A 16,143-nucleotide genomic window follows, 5' to 3' on the forward strand; every position below is an offset into this window, starting at 1 on the left:
CCTCCCTCCCCAAAATAATCTTAACATCACCTGGGCTAATTTTCTATTATTTAAAGCCAAATACTTAACAACTCTAATGAAAGTCCTAGCTAATAATAAATAGTGCCCCATCTGTAACTTAATACCATCTGTAGGATCTAGAGTATGTATGTAAGGTAGGGGAGTAGGGGGATGGAGCTGGTAGGAATAGTGCTGTAAATTATAATGTCTGTGGTTCATTCCAAGATAAAAATACATTTCCAGGTGCAGCCCTTACAGTACAAAAGGTACAAACTGAAAAAATAAAGTCACTTGAATACCAGAAAGAAACATCTTCATATATAATTTTCCTACTCTGAAAAATTACTAAGAATGCCAGGAAATGTCTTTGAATAAAGACTAATATCATAGCAGCAAAGGCAGGAATAAAATAGTATCTAAAAGCTAGATTTTCATCTTGACAGTAAGTAAATGGACAAAACTAAAACATAATTAGACTATGCTTCTCTAAATAGATGATATATAGATATATGGTCTCTAATAACATTTCTTACATCTTTATTGCTTACTATCTACAACATAAATTTAGACAGTAAAAAGGAGCAGTGTCTGAAGAAAGGGAGGGAGAAAAACTAAAATGAATTAATTTGGTACAAATTAAGTTATATACCATCTATATATACCCTAATCAGAGCTATACTTTAAAAAACTCAAATGTGGGAAAAGAAAGTAAGTCATCTTTTCATAGTAACTTTAACAGTGACACCCTGTCATGGATTCTTTCATTTTCATTTATTTTCTTCAAAGGGTTGCCATATAGTAATCAAAAAGAATTTAAAACAAATATAAAGAAACATTAAACTAAAAAGTAAGCAATTATATAAAAAATCTATTAAAATCAAACTAACAGAGAAAAGTAAAAACTACTATATAAGCCTGATGTGGTATCTTCCAATAAATATTCATATGTCTATATGGAGGAGAGTGTGTATGTATGTGTATGTGTGTGTGTGTATATACACATATATAAAGTGAAATCAGTTTCCTTTAGTTTTGAAAAATAAGACATACTATGTGTTGTTAACTGAAGAAGCCTAGTCCTAAAACTGGGACTAGGAGGCACAGTTCCACATAATTAGAGACAATACCAAGAATGTCCCTATCCTAAAAAGATTTCTTAGGACCTCCTAGGACTCAATGACATAGAATGCTATATTTTCTCTCTAGTCATCCAATAAACAAATATCTTTAGTCATTTTACAAATAAACACAGAATACAAGTATGTCACTGTGCCCTTCAAAGCACAAAAATCTCAGTTTTTATTTAGTATGGTATTTAGGAATTACAGCTCAAACCATACCCACTGCACGTTTCATTACATATTTCCCTGTTCAAATATCTCATCCTGTTAAGCAGAGTTCTGAGACAAAAGGCTTTCAACATTTTACAGAGTATATCTATGAAATACACATAAACTTACAATAACTATACCCAATTATCCGGTCTATGAGCTTATCTGTTATAGATAAGAAGAAGTGGCAAAAAACCTTAATCATCTCTGGTAGAAAAAACTAAAGAAATGAGGACATTCTATTTTAACTACATGACAGACATTCCTGTCTAAAGTGCCCCACTGCAGTCCGGGAGAAGACGTCTATCTAATTCAATTTAAGAAAGTGAACACTGTAAGAGTTTGTTTCGAGACAAATACATAATTTAAGAATCACCGCTCTAGGAATATCAGGCACCTTTGTAGCTTTTGAGGCACAGCACAGGTACTTAATCAATGCTTTTAAATTTGAACTTAATAAATGCAAGCTTTTAAAATTTGTCCTCAAACCTACACCTGCAGAATTAGGCCAATTATTTGCAATAAGAAAAAGATTCAGTATTGTGAATAATAGAAGTAATATATAATATCAAAACAACAAACATCTGGTCTGAAGTGAAGTGCATTCCTGGTACCCAAGAAGCAACTCAAAGATATTTTAAGTGGCTGTGGAATGCTTACCCTATGATTCAGAGCTTTCTATAGATAATTATTTCACACATAAACCCCAAGTACCTTTCTATGTACTAGTACATTCGGCTCTCCATTTTAACAGAACTCTAATATCACAATATAACTTACTCAGGTGATGGAACAGGAGTTGAAACAGGAGCTAAGTCAGGCATTTTAGGTGCAGCTGTGGCAGTGGCATTCTCAGATATACTTTTATTTCCTATTTTAAGAAAGATACCCATGTTGAGTTTAATTTTAAAAAGCTATGCCGTGACAATATTTCACTATAACAAATAAGGAACTTTAGTTTCTGGGGGAGAAAAAAAGTCAAATAGGTTTGCTACTGCAGACTTTATTTTCTTCATCAAGGTTCTTTTAGAAAGAAATGACCATTTGTGTACAAAGTCAGAACTACAAATTATGCATATTCTCAACTTCTCAGATAATTAAAGCAACTCAAATGACTATAAATTCTGTGTAATCTTAAGTGATTAACATGCCTTCTAGACACCTAAAGGAGTTACTAAAGAGAATAAGAAGAAATGTATGGGTCATTTTAAGTTCGCACTTGGAGCTAAGTATTTTCTAAGAACAAAAAAAGGAAGATGGTTTCTCCTTGCTGTTAATACTCATATTTGGCATTCTGTAGAGGGGAAAAAAAAATCACTTTGTAAATTGAGTATTTATTTGATAAATAAAAGCATGCATGAAGTACCACTAGAAAACTTCAGGAAAGAGATAAGGGATAAAATTATTACTTCTACAGCAGGAAGAGTCAAAAAAGAAATTCATGAATTTTATATAGACAGGATCGTATTATGAGAGAACTTATGAAATTCAAATAAACAATGAATAATAGAAGATTAGTAAGTCCCTTTGATTCACTTCTATATTTCTAAATGAAAAATTAAGTTCCTTGGCTTATTAATTAATTTTCCTAACTAGAATGACCCTTGGAGTATCAGATATTTAAAAGACCCATAAAATGATTAGGTACCTTCTGTCAGGTCTTCAGTTTTTGCTCCCAGAATATTAGCGGCAATATTCACCATATTTAGAATGGCATCTAAAACAAAATTCAATCAGAAAAAAATACCAATACACCTAAAAACTCTTATATAGCTTAATATCAGATAGTCAAAAAACCATTTATAATGGTCTTTTTGTATTTTTTTGGACTAATTACCTTTTTGTTCATCTTACTATGTAAGTCCAATATAGGACACAAATTTCAGCCAAAAAGTATAAAACATAAATCTGAATTTTTATGTTCAGAAGGAATTTAAAACTTAATTATACTTTTTTGGTTAACCTTCCCCAAACCTTTTGCTAAAACACTATCTTAAACATATTACAAAATTTAAGTAAAATTCAACATATAGCCTCTACTGGGGCAGGGAAAAATATGACAACCAAAATTAGTATTTTACAGAAAAGCTTGTTTTTCTTTAAAAAGTTTCTACCGTTTAAAACAAAAACAAAAAAGTTTGAAGTAGTAGTTTTTCCTAAACAGGTGATTTTTATAGATATAAACAAAATGGGAAGATTATTATCCAAAGGAGAGCAGGAAAATTTTATTTTCAACTATAAACATATCTTAGGAGAGCAGGAAAATTTTATTTTCAACTATGAACATATCTTAGGAGAGCAGGAAAATTTTATTTTCAACTATGAACATATCTTATTTATTGATAATATGGTTAAATTCCAACTTGATACTGCACAGAATCAAATTTCTTTGGTAACTTTTAATGATGTTTAATGGATAACACATGACACAAAATCTTTTGTGAATTGGGTGGGTATGGGCATGGGCAGGTTAAGTTAAAGTCATAAAACTCTCAGTGCTGTAGGTAAAGCAATCTGCATACCTGCAAATTCTGCCTCTTTCTAAAGAGGATACTTGGATGATGAGTAAAGTGGTAGAAACTTTAATATCTGAATAAATAGCCAAAGGCACATGAGTATCACAAAATACCTAACTCCATAAAAAGCTGGTGCTGAGAATAGGAGGCTTCCTTCTATGATGTAATTTTAAGGGAAATTAATTTCCATCCCCAATCTAATCTCTAATATTCCACTAGAAGTTAATTAACCAGTTGTCAGGTATTTCTCCTTTTAAAATATTAATATCTGGCAAGGGCTACATATTAAGTCTCATCAGTTATTTCTGTCTTGTTTTCCTTTCCCAAGAGATCCACAGGGTTTTCATCACACTTCCAGTGAAAATCAGAGATGTGAAAAGTAGGAAAGGCTAACACCCTATCCAGAAAATTGAGAGGAAGCCAAGCACTGTCACCTGGAGCTGATCCCGTAGATACATGTTTTACGGTAGGAGAAAATAGTAAGAAATTTTAGACATGTTTAAAATGATAACTGGTAGTCCTAAATTTTGATATTTACAAAGTACAGGAATGGTACTTTGTTCCACTCATTGGTACAACACACAAAAGCTTTGTACTTGCTTTGTAAATGTCTAGGATTATAGGTCAACCTTGCCCTTCCTTTGACCAGACAAACTGGTAAACAAAGAAGCAGTGTTGATTCTTAGGCTAAAGCATGAGATAAAAACAAGAATGGAAACACCATATTTCCACACAAACCAAAATAAAGTAGCAATGGAAACTCTTTTATTTCCACATAAATCCACTTTTAATGTCAACCAATACTGCAATAGGATCTGACCTTCTACTTAGCCTGCTAGCTGAAGTTCAGTCAAAATGGACTGCTTCATAGAATCCAAATTCTGGAATCAAATCTATACTCTGAAGTCCTTGTGCTTCAAAGGGCAATCTGACCTCAGATAACAAATTTTTTGGCATTTAAATTTTGGGGTATTTATTGTTAAAGAATTCAAGAACAGAACACATCTATGGATCTGTGTAAAGAAAGCAGGTTTAGAGTATTACGTTTTAACCTAAACATAAAGAAGATTTACACTATCCTTCATTTACAAATACTATTTATCATCATTTCAGGGGGCTACTTGGTAACAAAAGCAAAATTTGGCAAATTTCTACATTCTCAGTCCATCTAAAAATTAATTTTGCTTCTGTTCACAGAACACTGCCAAATGTAGTCTTATTCTGTCTTTTGAGAGAAAGCAGCTTTGTGTATATTCTATTCTGACCATTCCCAATTTGCATCCAAACACATGATAGTTTGTCACAATCATAATGTGGCCACTAACACCTTCTGAATAGGCTAAGGTAATAATTTGGAATACAGTACCAAGCTAGACATTTGTCCTCAATTTCTCCCAGATTAGCCAACTCCTTTATCTTTGAGCTGGGCACTATTCATCCAATCTCATTCTTTTAGGAATGAAATTCTCCCCAGGGACCATCAACATGTTACACTCAGTCTCCAGCACACTAAGGCTCCTTTTGATATGGAAAACAAACTACCTACGCTACAACATAACAAGACAAACCAACAAAATAACTATTTCCTACCATTTGTATTTAGATACCTCTGCTGCATGCCCACCCTCATTCTCACTTCTCCTTCCAGATCTATAAAATACAGACATTCATAAAAAATACTTTGATGTAAGAGAACACAAAAACTGTATTTTGTCTTAAACATATACACAGAAACCTGGCCTTTAAGCGATTCTAACAAAATGCAGACCATATTCAGAAGTAAAGGCAGACTTGTAAGAATATCAAAGTAGAAAGTGGTCTGGAATATCCACATGACAAAGTACAAGGAAAGCAGAATGATATTAAGAATTTTTTGTTGAAGTAAAATATTTAAATGTTCTGGTTAAAGAATGTAAATAAAAGAATCAAGCAGAAGAGCTGCCATAACTGGCATATATACGAAGTCAAGAATGCTGCTTTCTCTAACATAGTAGTTTCTCCCTTTTTGGTAGTTAAGAAAATTACATAACGTCAAGAATGTCCAAACATTCAGTATGTATGCTCTTTGACAACCAAGTTCCAATAGAATCAATGTACTCTGGTGACATGTATTTCCTGTAACTACTAACTGCTCAATACCAAAAGGAAAAGGGAGTTTGTATTAATATTAAAGCCACAGGGAAAAAAGGGTGGGGGGCCGCCTGGGTGGCTCAGTCAATTCAGAGTCCGACTCTTGATTTTGGCTCACGGTTGTGAGATCGAGCCCTATGTTAGGCTCTGTGCTGGGCATGGAGTCTGCTTAAGATTCTCCTTCTCCTCAGTTGGTTAAGTGGCTGCCTTCGGCTCAGGTCATGATCCCAGGGTCCTGGGATCGAGCCCCGCGTCGGGGAGCCTGCTTCTCCCTCTCCCTCTGCCTGCCTCTCTGCCTACTTGTGCTCTCTCTCTCCCTGTCAAATAAATAAATAAAATCTTAAAAAAAAAAAAAAAAGATTCTCCTTCTCCCTCTGCCCCAGCTTAAAAAAAAAAAAGATTAAAGCCACAGAATTCTTTTTTTTTTTTTTAAAGATTTTATTTATTTGACAGACAGAGAGAGAAGAGCACGGGGAGCAGCAGAGGGAGAGTGAGAAACAGGCTCTCCGCAGAGCAGAGAGCCTGATGCAGGACTCGATCCCAGGACCCTGAGATCATAACCTGAGCCGAAGGCAGAAGCTTAACCAACTGAGCCACCCCAAGCCACAGAATTCTGTTTTGGTGCCACCATCTAAATTTAAAAAGTAAATCAGGTTCAAAATTGGCCAATTTCAAGCTAATTCATAAAGTGTGATGATGATAATAAAATTCAGATATTTCAGTGCCAGAGACTAGCTCTTTGGCCTGATTCCACTCTGTTATTTACTCCTTAAATATTATACCACCTTGGAGGTGGGATTTAAGTCAGGCTCAGAAACAGTCCCAGACTCTTCAAAAGGACAAGTACAGAACACAGCTGTGTTAGGTCATGTCTATAACCTTTATGACACCAAAGTCTTATCACTGCCAGCTACTATGGCCTCTTTTTCTGAAACTTCAAGAGATGGAGATCTTTTTAAACCCTACTGTATTTAGGTTTAGCTGACATCTTCCCACCCTCCCTCCCTCTCACTAAACAAATTTTTTCAACACTAGAACACTGAAAGGTAAATAGAAGATCCATAAAAAGAAAAATAAATGATATGTTACCAAAAAACACATCTTTGAGGAAAAAGATCCCAAAAGTGGGATATAAAGAAGATTCTTTATCTAATTAATAAAAATAATACCTTGGTCACAGAAGTGATTACAAACAGGGAAATGCCCTCCATTGTGATATAAACTAGGTTTTGTCTAGGAGTTAATACCGTAAGAATACAGAAAAAGAAACCAAGAATATTAACAGGACTTTCCTTTACCTACAACTATGGTAAGGCATACACTTCCCCAAGGTGCCCCTTCCTCTCCAGCAACCATCAGAAGCTAGAGATCTTTCAGTCTGGGGCTATTTTCTGACTCCATAAAATAACAATGCTTACACACAGCTAACTAATATAACATCAGTGAGCTATGATGATTACTACATAGAACAGAATTTTTAATACATATTTAAGGACATGAACAATAATATTAATATCCAGAGAGATAACACAGCATGTTTTCACTCCTAAAAAACTATATCCCATAGCAGTGAATGAAGTCATCAACTAGATAGCTAAGAATCCTACTTAAAAGTAGTCACTAATATATAGACAGTTGACTAGCAATAGAGGGAAACAAAGTATATTGAGCTAATATGCAACAAAGTTACATATTATATAAAGGGTTCCTCTTCTACAGGTATTTTTAGCATTCTCCCTATGCCTTAAAAAGCCCACTGAATACACTATATGTTAAAAAAAAAAAAAGGAAAAAGATAGTAGGAAGGGTAAAATAAAGGGGGGAAATTAGAGGGGGGGACGAACCATGAGAGACTATGGACTCTGAGAAACAAACCGAGGGTTCTAGAGGCAAGGGGGGGTGGGAGGATGGGTTAGCCTGGTGATGTAAAGAGGGTATGTATTGAATGGAGCACTGGGTGTTATATGCAAACGATGAATCATGGAACACTACATCAAAAACTAATGATGTAATGTATGGTGATTAACATAACATAATAAAATTTTTAAAAAAAGCACACTGAGGACTAGTTTTCTATGGAGAGGAAAAGGGGAAGAAGGGAACAAAAAAAATAAAAGATGAAAAAAACCAGAGGCAACTCCTAGCTCCATATACTGTAGCTATACAAAATATCTACCTAAGTATATATACCACTGATTGATTAAACCTAAAAAGGTGTAAAGACAATGTACATCATGAGACTGGGATTGAAGCAACTCAACTCACTAAGGGCAACAAGGGAAAGGCACAAGAAATTAGTCATTGATTTTACAAAGATTTACTTTTATTATAATCAATCATTAATCTCCAAATAAAAACAAAACCCCTTCCAGTATTTTATGTTCTTTACGAATAACCAAAAACAACCATTAAAATATACCTACCTGAATTATAACAATAAAAATTAAGTGTCAGTTGGTAATGGTCTTTCCAGGAGTCTCCTTAGCCAGCTTACCACTAGGTTCAGAATTTAATAGGCTGGCATGACAAAAACTAAACTACTAGTATCTTAGACATTATTTCTTTAGTTTACAAAGAGTGTATTATTATTATTGTTCCTGCTTGAGAATCATTATTATTATGGATAAGAACAGCCTTTATATTTGTAATTAATTAGGAAACTAATCACATCCATAGATCAAGGATTTCTTGTTTGCTAAGACTTCACTGATGCCTACTACCTCTGAACTACCATTCGAATTCCCTTCCCATCTAGAATGACTACCCAGATACTTCTACTTATATGGTCTGGAGCTCTTTAATAATTCTTTCCCCAAGTAAATTCATAGCCCATTCTTCTAAGGAATCTGCTTAAAAATATAAGCACTTAGGGTAGAAGAACCAACTTGTGCTTGCATTTTTTCCTCTCCTCTTTCTTTTCATTCACCCTTCCTATTTTATCCCTAAGGAAATACATTTCAATGCTAGTATCTTTGATTTCAACTCAAGTTAAACATTGGGAGGAGGAGCTTCCCAAACCATATACCGCAACAAAATATCCACATATGTCAGGGGGGGGAAAAAGGTTGGGAAATATTTTAATAGTGTCTAGAAAAATCCCAAATACTCACTTGTAGCAGAACCAAGAAGATTTTTTGAGGATTTATCCTCCACAGTATTATAATCCAAAGGATAATCTGTTTAAAGAGAAAATGAAGGTAATTACACTGAGAACTATCTTCAATAATATGTTTAAAAGCTCAAATTATGTCCTGTCAAAGTCAGCTGTTGTTTAAAGCATATTTTATAATAAATATTCACTATACATCTAAAACATGTTCACAAAAAGAAAATGAGATTCAGAAGCCATTTATCAAACAGATGTTTTAAGCCAAGGAAAATAATTCCACTGCTTACCGAATTTTAATCACATTTATAAGACTTTATTAAGTTTTCCATGTACTTTACCAACCCCTGATAAATGTCTTCATTTCACTTATAGGAAAATTGAGGAAGGGGAAAATTCTATTTTTCAGGCTATGATTTAAGATCTTTTAAAACAAGGACTTGATAAAGTAGAAATGGAGGGTGTCATAAAACCTTCTCCTATCCCTTCAGGCTATTACTTTAAAAAACAAAAAAATATACATAATAGTCACATGTCTTAAAGTCACTTACCATAGTCCTCATCAAATAATTCTTGACGTTCTGACTGATACTGGGAATCAGCAATCTCTTCATATTCTTCAACCATACTAGTGCCAAATACCCTATTAACAACATTGCATTAAAGACTTTCAAAATAAAATGAAATTGTTAAGACTCATCTCTTCATAATAAATGACAAAATACATTAACTTTGGTCATTTTTTGAGGGCCATTAGCTTTTGGACTCCAAAATAATGACTGTTTCTTACACTGTAGTCATCCATCCACTGTTTCCATTAAAATTTTTTCTATTTAAGGCATTTAAAAATTTGATGGCCAGTTTTATCAGTCTAAGAATTTTCCATATACTATCATCATAGCAAAACAGCAAGCAAGCTAGGCCAGACACGCATAATGGTTATTTTTTCTTAGAGCAAATTTTTACATTTTTCTAAAACAGATTCAAGGACAAGAAGGGTTTAACAGCTTATGTTTCTTTGGTATTAACTTCACACAGGAGAAAATGATTTCTTCACTTTAAATATCCTGGGATTTTTGTGTATCACTTTAAAAAAAAAAATCACTCAATAAGTGTCTGTTGTTCTGTATTACCTTATAAGGCTTAATGGACAAAAGTGCTCTGATCCAAAATGTGATACCAACTCTACCTAAAGAATAAAAGCACAGTGCACATGAGATTATCTAACAATATATGCAGTTTCTTTCATTATAACATTTCTAAAAATAAAGTCCTCATATCCCCAAAAATCAGTAATTGTAAAGTTTTGCTTTTTTGCCATGCAGTAATATGCCATGCCCTGTTATTCAATATTGCAAAAGAGAAGGTTGCTAACCTTTATGTACTTGATGAACATCTGAAGCAAGAGAAAGGAAAAGAAAAAGAAATCAGTTCCAAAGTCTGGATAACATGCTATAGGCAACATTTAATATTTGTAAATTATATTGTTTAACTATAGAAAGCAATGAACTGTGATGGATAACATTGTAGTACTCTTATTTCTTTGCAGAAATCAAATCAATGGTTTAAATTTTTACCATCACAGCTAGAAAGTATAATCTAACTGTAAGGAAATTAACTTTAAGGTTAAGCTGAATAACCTAAAATTCATTGCTGCTGTTTTATCTGTCAGGAATAAAAACATTCTAAAAGTAATAAAGAGTAACTAGAAACAACCTGTGTCTTATACTAATTCAATTATTATAGATATGTATCACATATATACCTATATATATATATAAATACATATGTGGATATACACATGTACATACATATTGATAAAAGATTAAGTAGCATAATATAAAATAGTATTTATTCTTGTACCATACTGTATACAAATTTTTTTAGGGAAAGCATGAATTTTTTGGATACTATATTATTTCAAGTATAACTTACAGAACTAAAAGATATATATCAATCCACTTTTAAAATATAGGCTATTAAAAGTAGACCGTATATCTGGGTTTAGTTTTGGGATAAGGAAAACCCACATAAATTTATATATTTATCGACATTAGAATTAGAATTAAATGTTTTTTCCTTTTAGAATTAATGCTACCAAAAAGAACTTTTTAGAATAGTCATCATCAAGATGCTCTATAGTGTCCCACCATAAAAAGAACCAAGTAGGAAATGACACTTTTTATACCACCAATAAATTATGTTCTGCCATTATTAATAAAAGATGGTATGAAGAATAATTCTTGTAACTATTTCATTAACAGGTGGGTTGCCTTAATTGTAAAATTAATTGTATCACCTGCCAAATAATTTAAAAAATTTTTCCTTATCACAGTGTAGAAACTGCCATATAAAAAGGTCATGAAACAATTGTTTAAAAGAAATGGAAAATATACCTTCATTTTTCTGAACACTGTTGAACCATTAACTGAGAATATCAACTGTATTTTAAAAATAGAATTTAGCATTTTTATATTGAGACTAGGAATACTACAAGTTTACCCATTCATAGAAGCCAATTTAATACATGCTTAAAAAAGACACAGACGGTAAAATCCCAGAGGACGATCAGGTAGCTATAAGTTCTCACATTTAAAGAAGACAGAAATCAGAGCTGCTATCATTCCAAAACACAGTGGTACTTTAAGGTGTGCTATTATTTTAAAGAAAAAAAGGGGAGGAGAGGAGTAGGAAATTCCTGTATTTTGTCTAAAATCCAATTCGAGAGTGATAATTCTACTTTGGTAAATAATTCATTCTCTACATTGGTGGAGGAAGCAGCAGAAATACTGAATAAAAGTGTTTAAAAGTTTACTTGAAATTGGTATTTGGACAAAGAATATTTCACTTGAATATACAACAGAAAAGGCAATAGGTGTAAGACAAATAACTGGATATTAAAATTAAAACGATCTAAGAATCAGATTCTAATAAAAAAATCAGACCTGCTTTAAAGACTTCAGTGACTAACAATGATTTGGACTTTGAAATACAGAAAGACATGATACCATGAAGATGACATTTTACATTAAGACTCAAAAAAATACTAAGACATAATTTGAAATTTCAGGGATGCCTGGGTGGCTCAGTCAGTTAAGTGTCTGCCTTCAGCTCAGGTCATGATCCCAGCGTCCTGGGATCGAGTCCCGCATCAGGATCCCTGCTCAGCGGGAAGCCTGCTTCTCCCTCCCTATGCCTGCTGCTCCCCCTGCTTGTGTCCTCTCTCCCCCCCACTGAGAAAATAAATAAAATTTTAAAAAAATTTTGAAATTTCATCAGAGCTGCAAATATCAAAACAATCAGCCTAAGTTTCCAGTTATACAAAAGGGAATGTATTAATATTTGTTTCATAAAATAATAAATGCAAGTGAGAATCATTTTATCAAAAAGAATATTGCATTAAATTTCCTCTTAAGTTTTATGATTTCTAAAAAGGTGGGGTCAGGTATAAAAACGTATGAATAATAGGTATGTTTTCATTATAAAACATAGTCCTGTAGGTATAAACATTACCTTCACATATTTTGCATACATCTGCTCATCTAAAGGGAAACTCTGGACATTCCTCTCATCTCTACCATGAAAAGTACCCAGCTTAATCCACTTATTTGTGGGATATCTAGGAAATATAAATATAAACATTCTTTTTAAAATTCACAAACCACATATTGAGAGGTTCCATCACATCTTCAAAATACATCCTGTTTAATTTTTTCCTCTCCAGGTGCACACACTCACTTAACAGTTTAAATAGTGAACTATTGAGTTGAAGAAATGCATTTTCTTTTCCAACTAAACTCTGACAAGTTCCTCTTTACAGGGAAAGAATATCTTGCAAAACTCACACCATTATCAAAGAGAAAACAAGAAAAGGAGAAGACAAAAAGTAGGACCAAAATGGCTTCTTGGGCTTCCAAGTAAACTGGAGGTTTTAAAACAGAGTAGCCAAGAGATTGTTTTGGAAGCAGGTACTACACTTCATGTAGTAAGAAGTGTGTGATGATATAAAATACAAATAAAAGTGCTGGTGGAAAGGGAAACAAAAAATCCTTTATCATTAGACTAGAATTTCACAGATCTTACATAGCTGTTTCCCCATCTTTAAAAGAAAATCAAACATAAAAGCCTTAAAGTATTATTTTTGTTTACTACAGTGTTTTAAAAATCCCTCAAAGTAATGGAGTGCTATTAAAACAAAAAAACACTTTGTTAAAGCTGGGTATGTCCACTTGACATATAAGAAAATTACAGCTTAGAGAAAAAGAAGTGATCTGAACAAGGTTATTAGGTGAAAAATGGATGGAATTCAAGAGGTCTTGAGAATTAATTTCAATAACTGCATATATGCAGTGCAGAGTGTGAGGTGGAAGAAGAGCGTGGGTAACCATTAATGATCAACAACAGAAGAATGGTTAAATAAATAACAGCATTCTACATGCCACATCAGAGACACTCAAAAAGTATTTATTGCATGAGTAAACACCTCCAGTGGGGGGAAAATATAAACCATTCATTAAAAATGGTATACTTATTGTAGAGAATTACTGAATCAATATGTTGTACACCTGAAACTAATGTAACATTGTATGTTAATTATACTCAAAAATTTTTAAATGGTGTTTAAAAGGCAAAAGGATATTATCAGGATATAAGCAGTAAAAGCTGATTTTTTTAAATAGGATTAGTAAATATATGAATATATAGAAAAGCCTGGAAGGAATATATTAAGATGCTAAGTTATCTTTGATTGAATGGATTGTGATTCTTTATCAAATTCCTTATGTTAATTCTTTCATAATCACACACACGTAACAAATTTTTAAATTATACTTTAACAAAAATATGCCTCATGATATATAAAATGAAGTATTCATGAAAGTTTTTAATAACTTTTTAAAGAAATGTTTGGCAGCAACAGATCATAATAATTAAAAATAAGGACAGATCTAGGTTTGAATTCTGATTTTCCAATTCACATATTATGTGACTTTTCCTCATCTGTTTCCTCACCTTATAAAGGAATATCATGTTATTATAAACACTATATGATTTAATGAAAGTAAGTTGATTAGCAAGTGCCTAATACTACAGTATTATTACATTCTTACAAATTGATATATTAAAATAAAAAATAAAATGAAGTTTTAAAAAGTGACCCATCTTAAAATTTTTATTCTGGAGATCCAACATAAACTTGTAGAAAGCAGCTTTAGCATTTACCTGTCACTGATAGAAACCAGGAAGTCTTTAGGAGTTGAAGAAAATAATTCATAATTTGCAATATCAAGCTGTTTTACTTGAATTGGTTCACAAAGTTCAATAACAAACCTTTAAAAAGAACACAAGACAATTACTGAGATAAGCCAACCAAAATAATAGTTCATATTAAACATAAACAGTTTGCATAAACTAGACTTCCATTAAGTCACTCATTATTTCCCAAGCATATCATTAGTTGGGGGGGTGGGATAACTATAATAACACAAGATGTTGCTTTTGTCCTACAATACTTTTTTAAAGGTTCTTTTTTAATGACAAAGAATTCTTGGAGAAGGAATGACTTCACTAAGGAGAGCTAGCAAAAATGTAAAGTGACTAGTCTAGAGGGCAGTTTGGCATATACATGGTCTCAAGGGGTACCACAGTCTTTGATTTAGCAATACACTTTTAGAAATTTATCCAAGGACATATAGCTCCAAACATTCACCCTTGTATATACATTGTAATATAGCAAGGCACAGTTTATAAGAGCAGGGAGAAATAGTCAACCTACATGTTTATTAGCATAGAGGATTCAAATATGGTCCACCCAAACAATGAAATACCAAAAGGCATTAAAAATTTTACTATTAACTATACATTCCGGGGCACCTGGGTGGCTCAGTCCGTTAAGCATCTGCCTTCAACTCAGGTCATGGTCTCAGGGTCCTGCTCAGTGGGGAGCTTGCCTGTCCCTCTCCTGCCCCTCCTCCCTGCTCGTGCTGTCTCTCTCTCAAATAAAATCTTAAAAAAAAAAAAACTATACATTCCATTTATATAAAAATCTAGAACATGTAATTTATAGTGATAGAAAACAGATCTGTAATTGCTGTAGGGGCACAGGAGTTAGGAAGGAAAAGTTACAAAGGAGGATGAGAAAACATTTTAGGAAGGTGGATATGTTCATTATCTTTATTGTGGTGATAATTTCATAGATGTATAAATGTCAAAAATTATCAAACTGTACATTCTGACATGTTGCAGTTTATTTTACATGTGTAATATATTTTTATGTCAATTATGCCTCAATAAAGCTATTCTATAAAAATGATGCCAGAGACCTATATTTATGGACACAGAAAAATGCCATAAAACACTGCTTCTTAGGAAGAATTACAAATATGGTGCCATGTGTGTAAAATAAAACTGCACAGTGTGGCATTTGGGAAAAAGAAATACTCATATCAAAAACTAATGATGTAATGTATGGTGATTAACATAACATAATAAAATTTAAAAAATGTAAGATAAGTAACAACAAAAAAAGAAATACTCATGACATCTAGCACTCTAATCAATACTTTCAAAAAGTAGTTACTGTACCAATATATTGACAATGAAATAAATCAAGAGCATTAAAATTAACATATGTGTTTAATTTATGAGAGCAAAAGAACCAAGTTCTAGCAGATGGCAAAAACAATCAGGTTTCAGAGAAAAGCTCATGAAGAGAAGCAAACTAACATTTGCTGAATGCTTACTCTGGGTCAGATACTATGTTAGATGATTTATATCCACTCTTTGACTTAATTCGTACAACCAAACTGCAAAGAACATTACCTCCATTTTATAAAACAATTCAATAAAAATTAATTGGTTACTTCACAGTCTCCTCTTCTGCCTTTTAGTAAGAGGCCCCCTCCCACCACCTCCCCAAACGTAGCTGAGCTTACGGCCACACCTCAAAGACTGTGCTTCTCAGTCTTGGCTGGCTGTGTTATTTAGTTCAGGGTGAAGGGCTGTGAACAGAAGTGTCAAGTGCAACTTCCAGGTCAAGCCCTTAAAAGGGAGCTGCTACTTC

The 16,143-nt window shown here is 33.0% G+C and overlaps 1 protein-coding gene across 5 annotated transcripts in view; it reads right to left on the minus strand.

The window, feature by feature from the left end:
- SUCO (SUN domain containing ossification factor) overlaps window positions 1-16,143 on the minus strand; it is an 89,686-nt gene that overhangs the window by 23,323 nt on the left and 50,220 nt on the right. For 2 of the 5 annotated variants that reach the window (XM_027611415.2, XM_027611420.1), the window contains 8 exons: window positions 14,304-14,411; window positions 12,597-12,702; window positions 10,459-10,479; window positions 10,217-10,272; window positions 9,635-9,726; window positions 9,088-9,153; window positions 2,980-3,048; window positions 2,112-2,202 (listed from right to left, as the gene is read on the minus strand). In XM_027611415.2, the coding sequence (XP_027467216.1) occupies window positions 2,112-2,202; window positions 2,980-3,048; window positions 9,088-9,153; window positions 9,635-9,726; window positions 10,217-10,272; window positions 10,459-10,479; window positions 12,597-12,702; window positions 14,304-14,411 (609 nt within the window). Of the gene's footprint in view, window positions 1-2,111; window positions 2,203-2,979; window positions 3,049-9,087; window positions 9,154-9,634; window positions 9,727-10,216; window positions 10,273-10,458; window positions 10,480-12,596; window positions 12,703-14,303; window positions 14,412-16,143 lie in introns of those variants that run through there. The other 3 variants (XM_027611416.2, XM_027611418.2, XM_027611421.1) reach the window with 3 other exon arrangements.

Source organism: Zalophus californianus, chromosome 10 (assembly GCF_009762305.2).
Source record: "Zalophus californianus isolate mZalCal1 chromosome 10, mZalCal1.pri.v2, whole genome shotgun sequence".
NCBI lineage: Eukaryota > Metazoa > Chordata > Mammalia > Carnivora > Otariidae > Zalophus > Zalophus californianus.